Source organism: Lottia gigantea, assembly GCF_000327385.1.
Source record: "Lottia gigantea unplaced genomic scaffold LOTGIsca_17, whole genome shotgun sequence".
Classification (NCBI taxonomy): Eukaryota; Metazoa; Mollusca; class Gastropoda; family Lottiidae; genus Lottia; species Lottia gigantea.
Genome location: NW_008708133.1, coordinates 974,191 through 982,109, shown reverse-complemented (window position 1 = coordinate 982,109; position 7,919 = coordinate 974,191). Strand labels below are relative to the sequence as shown.

Here is a 7,919-nt window from a genome sequence, read left to right as displayed (position 1 = left end):
TTAAAATATTATTCCAATCCGTCATTTTTAAAAAAATAAAATTAACATATATCGATCATAACTCTTTCTCCCGCAGGTTTTCTAGTATTTACAAATACATATCCATGATCATCTGGGTTTCTCCATTGAACTTTACAAACCTTTTTAAATGTATCTCTATCCATTCCGTGATTTATAGACTGAATGATTTGAGATAAATCTTTATCGTTTAATTCAAATAATAAAAAACAATTTGCATTTTTTCTAATGAACATAGAATCCATCCCGTAAAAAGATTGGGATTGGTATATGCAGTGACAGTTGTGATGTCTTCCTTTGGTGAAGAATTCTTGTTGAACAGTTTGATTTCTTTGCGCTACGCAGTCGTCAAACAATATTAAGTTCTTTCGATTGCTATCAATATTAGACAAGTCTAGATCATTAACATTTTTCGTAAGAAAAATCTTTTATATCCGTTGGATTGAAAGATGGATTCTTTGATTTAATGAAGTTTTCTATGATATCTTTTATTTCCACTTATTCTTCGTTTTCTTCGTAATATTGAAATATGTCTTGAACATCTTTCTTTGGTAAATATTCTAAAGCTTTGAGGAATTCATAATACGATTGCTCTGGTGTTGTTGTGTAGATATACAGAGAAACGAAATCTAAAAGGTTTGGTGTTGTCAACATGTTAAAAGTGAGATGAGTTTTCCCAGAACCTGAAATACCGCAAATACACATGAGCATTGGGTTACTAGGAAATATGTCCGAATGTTTGAATTTCTTGCCCATTTTTATTTATTACATTTTCGTACCAAAAATCACTCCGTTGCCTTTATACTTTGAAAGGAAGATTCCTTCGCAGGAACGTATGTTTTTAAAAAATATGGCGTTGCCCTTGTGTTTGACCTTCATTTCTCCGGTGTCGATTTTATCTATTAATTTGCTTAATCCCTCTTTAACGGTTTTCTTGGTTTCTTCGCCAAATCTTTGTCCGAATTCTTTAACCGTCCCTAATATATCTCCTACTCCCGAACCTCCTCGTGCTTCTCTTTCCATTGCCAAATTGTGTCTACGTGCTTCGGCGTTTGCAGCGGCTTCAGCTTTCTTATCGTTGACAGCTTTGGCTATCCCAGCAGCTCCACCAGCAGTTGCACCAGCTGCAGCTAAACCAGCAAAGATTAAAGGCAAGAAAGGTAAAAATCCACCTTTTTTAGTTAAATTCTCATCAATTCTTTCCAAGTCTATATCGTCTCTGACTTTGCAATGTTTGTATTTATCGATAATCTTTTGGGTTATATGCACTTTTTTACCGTTGTAAGTTATTAGAGTCGGCGAATTCGTTTCCATAGCTTCTATTATTTTCATAACTAAAGTTTCTGGTTTCATTTTTAAAGGGTGTTTTTTTATTCAATTCTTATCATTCTTCTATCTGATATTTTAATCAAATGTTTTGCTTCTTCCAGCAATAAACAGTAGCCGGACACATCTCCTTGTGTTTTATCGATGTGAATATTTATGTCTACCCCTGTTTTGAAAAGATCTTCTTGATGAGCTGACGGATCGAAACAAAAGATTGGATGATTGAGTGAAAAATCTGTGTATTCAAACTGAGGTGTATTTCCAAACAATTCGCACATGTTTTTATAGTTTCTGTACAATTCGTTGTAATCTTTTTTGGAAGGATCAATTGTCAAAGGTTGATTGGGATAATTATCGTTGTTCAATCTGACTTGAACTTTGCGAATGATGGGATCTTGAGTATGGTTCAATGCCACTCTGAAAATGTTGTTGTTGTTTGTCTGAGAGTCTGGCAAGTTTTTGAAACCGACCATTAGATATCTAGCCGGTTTGACGGTGTTGGTGATTGGCCACGTGGTAGATTCTCCCGTTAAAGTCATGCTACCTACCGTGTTACGACGAAGAAAAGCAATTTCGATGTCTTTGGTTAAAGAGTTGAATATTCTCGTTTCCACTTCTATGGAAGGAGTGATTACCGGTATGTAAAGTTGGATATTCGTTATTTCCAATTTTGCGTCAGAGTTGTTTTCACCAAAGAATATCTTGTTGTCGTTGATTTCTCTTTGCAAATGAATTTTATACGGTAAACCTATGGAAACCTTTCTGTGTTCCAAGAGACCAAATAAAGGATACAACTTCCAATTTACGTAATTACCCCATCTGTTGTTCTCGACGACATTGTTGTATTGAAGCGCTCGTTTTTCAAATCCGTGATTTACTCCGCGAGTCACTCTTTCCAGTGTGTTTCTAGCAACTACCCTTATCCTAGCAAGGTCTGCGTCATTTGCTACAGTTCTGACCGGTTCTTTTAAAACTTCTCCGTCACCGACATCGGGTATCCATCCCGAAACTGAATCGTAGTTTTTGGGATACAGAACCGTTTTCAACATTGTGTCAAACTCGCCGGGGTGTTTTATGGTCTCTATCGGATTTGAACCAGCTTCCAAAACCATTTCGCTGAATAAAGACGGAAAGAAGTTGTTTTTTTCTAAAGTCGTGTTGGTTTGTGGAATTCGATTCTGAGTGGCGTCTTTGATTTTGAAATCGCATCGGAAATGGGCATCGGAAAGCAGCAACCAATTGGACAACGAATTAATTTTAAAGGTAACTCTTCCTTCGTCGTTTATTTGGGTCTTTGTCCCTACCGATGGTGAGATGATTACGTAATCCTCTTTCTTTTTGTTGAACGAATATTGAATTGGATCATACAATTGAAAGATTGGATCCAATCTGTAATTTTTGCTTGCCATTTTTATCCAATGATTTTAAACCCTTTTTCCTTGTTTTTCTAGGGCTTGTCGTTCTAGTCTCTTGTTTCTTAGTTCTCTTATTAGCTGCAGTTCTTTAAGTTCGTCAGATTTTTTCACTGCATCGCTTATATTTACTCCTGCTTTTGCCACAGATCCAAGAGCTTGTGCTTCTGAGGAAATGAGGGATTTGTTGTTTGAGACAAAATTGGCCACGTTCGGGATGAGAGATGTTAGCGCAGAGAAGAAACCGTCTCCTTCGAATTTTTTTTTTTCGTGTTTTAAAATTAAAGACATTTTTAATGCGGTTATTTTATACTGTATTATTATTAGTGATTCTTGTCTGTGGTTTGGGTAATTTATATGGAATCTGTTATAATACAGTTTGGGGGGAGTCTGTTATAATACATTTTTAACAGTTTGGGAAGTCTGTTATAATACATTTTTAACAGTTGTGTCTTTTCGGATATGACGCATTGAAAAAGCTGCGCATGCGCAGAAGTGAAATGCGTCATATCCGGAAAGACATATGCCTACCATCTTAAAAACCGGATCAAACTGGATGCGCTATATCAGAAAACTCATATACTACTCAAATAACGGTGCTGTTAAACCATACATTCCCGGCGTACATAGAAATATCAATCCAACATAAAAAAGAACCTAATTCAAACTGTAAAAAGAAAAGATTATCTTCTGTTATCATTATTAGATCTAATTTTGATACGTGATATGTTATCTGTCTTAGAGAGCTGTATAACATTAAAATTTAATAAACCTTACTTTATCAAGATGAGAGGCTAAGGTTGGATCCATAAAACCTAGAGAGTATGAAGCACTAAAAATTGCTAATCCAGTGACGACAACCAAAGGACTTCTTAGTAATGATAAAACTGATGCTTTGAATGGCAACTTGGATTCTGAAACATATGTAAATCATAAAATCATCAAAACGAAATAAGGTTATTTCTTCTATAATGGCCAGTTTAAAGGACTGATTTATGCACTAATTTCTTTCAGATGATAGAACGATGACTTCCACTTTCAGAATTTGATCTGAACCAATCACATTTACCTTTCGGCGAAGGCATTAAGAACAAAGACACAGTACTACAGGTAATCAAGATACTGCCAAGTACTCAAAATGGTAAACCATATCCACCGAGCTAAAACATGAGTGGCAGAACTTAGATAAATCTTGATAATGTGACGAATTCTCTTATTATAGCATAATGATGTTACTCGCACCATATTGTTAGTAAATCACATAAGTAGCTTTTCGTGAACTTAAAATGTTATAATTCATTTAGAAAGTCTTGAACAATAAAGGTATACATTCAAATAATTTTTGCTTATTTCTACATATAAGGAGCGATACCAAAATGTTTCTTGGGTTTAATATCCCTTCACAATATCATAAATTACATTATGATTCATAATACAAGAGATAGAAATCTATAGTAGTATATGCGCTTTCTGTATTTCGCACTTTCCCAATTCCATTTCATTCCATGGGAAAAAGTGCGAACATACAGAAAGCTCCCCAAAAAAGACCTCCATACACTACATTCCATCAATTCACACCTCAAAAAGACCTATACACCCTACATTTCATTATTAACTCATTTAAAAATTGGATGAGTTTAATTTTAAAACACAAACAACACAAATTCGAAGAGAACTACGAAACAGGAAATTAGAAGAAAGAAAGGAAAAGGTTTTAAAATTATAGGATAAAAATGATAATCGCACACACTCCAAAACCTTATTTTGGTTCAGATATACAAAAATCATTGGGCTCTCTTCCCGGTTTTCCATGCGCAAAATATTCTGGAGAAAAACATCTTCCGGGTCATAATTACACTGGTCCAGGTACTAGGTTAGATCTGCGATTAGACGAAAACGATAAACCCAAACCAGGGGAAGAACCAGTCAAATGAGTTGATACTTTAACATGATATTTTATACAGAAATAAAGACATAAAGTTTAGACACGAAGCAGACAAACAAAAGATAATCGAACGTAATCCAAATCCAACTTTCAAAGAGAGAATGCAAAGGGCTCTGATCATAAAACTGTTAAAAGCAAAGATGAAATTAGGTATGGGATTGGCAGATGAAATTCATAAAGAATTTAGAAAAACTAAAAACTTTTTAAAAGTTAAAGTATTTGAAAAAGATGAAATATGGTCAGCTGATGCCAATCGAAAGAGGATTTAAATATTGTTTAACAGTTATAGATTTGTATACAAGATATGCATGGGTTTTTCCTTTGAAAAACACAACAAGATTATCAGTCAAACATGCTTTTGAAACGATTATGAAATAAGCTGATAGACGACCCCAAAAGTTATGGGTAGATAACGGAAGCGAATTTTATAATAAAAATATGAAATCACTTGGGTTTGAAATTGACAATACTCATATCAGCAGATAGCCAAGGTCAATGACCTTTGATCTTGTAAAGGAGAAGGTCTAAAAAGGGCAAGATCAAGAGATATATGTCATCAAAATTTCTAATTGTACACGACTATAAAACCGGAAGTTGACATAGGACGGCAAATATAAAAGTATAAATAGATAGCAAATGCCAATGACGTTTGATCCTACAAATTTCAAGGTCAAAAAAGGTCAAGGTCAAAAATTGAAAATTTTGAATTTCCAAAACCTGTTCCTTTTTTTGAACTATGAAGCGGAAACAACCGAACTTCTAAGACATAGTGGCTCAATTCAGGAGATAATTGTATGCAAAGTTCCATTTTGAACAAACGTATACTTTGCGGGTTATGCTCCTGGCCAAAAATATCAATAATGAGTAATATATCCCGGATGTGCCACGCCCACCTTAATTTTTTTTGCATAAGGTAATTGATATTCCAAATGTTATGTTGTGTTTCAAATTTCAAGCTTCTACATTATTCAAGTCAAATGATATAGGTCAACGAATGTCAACAAAGGTCAAAATCGAAAAATGAAAATATCCAAATGTTAAAACCCGTTCCTTTTTTGGAACTATAAAGCTGAAACAATTGAACTGTTAACACAAACTGGCCAAAAGGATGAGGTAATTGTGTGCAAAGTCCCTTTTTCTACAAAGTAGAAACGAGAATATTCAACTCGTTAACTAAAGATATTGAAATAGCTTTTCTTCATCGTAACACGGTAGGTAGTATGACTTTAACGGGAGAATCCACCACGTGGCCAATCACTAACACTATTAAACCAGCCAGATGTTTAATGGTTGGTTTCAAGAATTTACCAGATTCTCAAACGAATAACAATAATGTCTTTAGAGTGGCAATGAACCAAACTCAAAATCCTTTTATCCATAAAGTTCAAGTAAGATTAAACAACGATAATTATCCTAACCAACCTTTAACAATTAATCCAACCACAAAGGATTATAATGAATTGTATAGAAACTATAAAAATATGTGTGAATTATTTGGAAATGTACCTCAGTTTGAATATGTAGATTTTCCACTTAATCATCCAATCTTCTGTTTTGTTCTATCAGCTCACCAAGAAGATCTTTTCAAAACAGGAGTCAACATAAATATTCATATTGAAAAAACACAAGGAGATGTAACAGGTTATTGTTTATTATTGGAAGAAGCAAAACATTTAATTAAAATAGCAGACAGAAGAATGATAAGAATTGAGTAAAAAATACACCTTAAAAATTCAATCATTCAAATGGGAGGGATTTTAAGATTGCCAAACGCAAGGATTTAGAACAATACTTAAAATTTCTGAATATGATAAGGACTAACTCAAAACAAAAAGATTGGAAGAAGTTGATGAACATATAAAAAAACTTATTGCTCGTGAATATGAAGTTGATGAAGCAGATGATGAAGTTGATGATGAAGATGATGATGAATATGAGGAATCAGATGATGAAGATGAGGAATCAGATGATGAAGATGAGGAATCAGATGATTATGAAGAAAATTATCCACCAATCACAGAACAAATAGACGAATTGGAAGAGGAGATAGCTAGTGGACAAGGTATAACGTTTTTATCCGACAACAACGAAGAATTGCTTAATAGATTACGAGTAATATTAGCGGCAATGAAGGAAGGACATCGATCACACAGACAATATAATGAAGTGAATTGTATATTAAAAAGACTCCTAGAAAAAGGTATCATAGATAAAAATGATTATAAAAGCGTGATTAAAAATGTCAAATAAAGAAGAACTATTTGTCATCACCTCAAATAAATCAGACATTAAATTATCTCTAGATTATGAGTACGAACTCGATCGCAATCAAGAATATGAATTGGGATTAAAGTATTTCTCTGTTTACAATTCCATTAGAAATATCAACGAAAAAAATAACCAAATAAAAATATCAACAGATAATGTAGTTACGTTCAAAACCATAAGTTTACTACCAGGAAGCTACGAATACATAGCCATTAACGAATATCTATCTGAATATGGAGGAAGTGTTAATGGTAAAAACAATTCGAAGGTAATTTGAATCTGAACAAAATATAATTGATATTAAGAAATAATAGTCAAGTTGATTTCAACGTAGAAAATTCATTGAATACGTTACTAGGATTTGATAAACGAGTATACACCCAATCCATTTTAGCACCACACAAAGCTAATATCGAGAATGATATCGATGTGATAAATATACATTGCAATTTAATAAACGGTGGATTTTTCAATAAATACAAACGTCAGATTATTTACAGTCTTCCAACATTCACCGTACCGATTGGATATAGAATTATAGAGAAACCATTTCAAACGACGTATTTGCCACTTAATTCCTTTATGATTAAAGATGGTAAAAATAGGTTTATAGATTTTGGTAACGAGGAATCTGTTATTCAACTTCATTTAAAACAAAAAAATTAACACTCTTCATTCTCTTCTTGAATAGTTAGATAATCGAAATCATCAAATTCATAGTTTTCATCTATGTTCAATTCTTTTCCGTCGTTGTAAGGATACATGATTCCTTCACTGTTTGGTGCTTTCCTCTTAACGAGATTTAGATAACTTCTAAAAACTTTCTTTTGTTTATCATCATCCTTTGGAATAACTACTCCATTGGTGAAACTTTTTACTCAAGGTTTCTTAAATTCATTCGTTACATCGAGTCCACTAGCTAATCGAATATAATCTGCTACTGATATCTT

General features: G+C 33.4%; 2 protein-coding genes across 2 annotated transcripts; one reads left to right on the top strand and one right to left on the bottom strand.

Annotated features, from left to right (window-relative positions):
- Positions 1-516: 516 nt before the first annotated feature.
- LOTGIDRAFT_158462 (hypothetical protein) lies at positions 517-1,371 on the bottom strand (the record flags this gene model as incomplete). The annotated part of the gene is made up of 2 exons (XM_009051618.1): positions 517-701; positions 798-1,371. The coding sequence occupies 2 exons, from the start codon at positions 1,369-1,371 to the stop codon at positions 517-519; spliced, it is 759 nt and encodes a 252-aa protein (XP_009049866.1).
- Positions 1,372-5,921: 4,550 nt separating this feature from the next.
- LOTGIDRAFT_158461 (hypothetical protein) lies at positions 5,922-6,951 on the top strand (the record flags this gene model as incomplete). Its single annotated transcript, XM_009051617.1, has 2 exons — positions 5,922-6,342; positions 6,590-6,951. The coding sequence occupies 2 exons, from the start codon at positions 5,922-5,924 to the stop codon at positions 6,949-6,951; spliced, it is 783 nt and encodes a 260-aa protein (XP_009049865.1).
- Between the last annotated feature and the right edge of the window lie 968 nt (positions 6,952-7,919).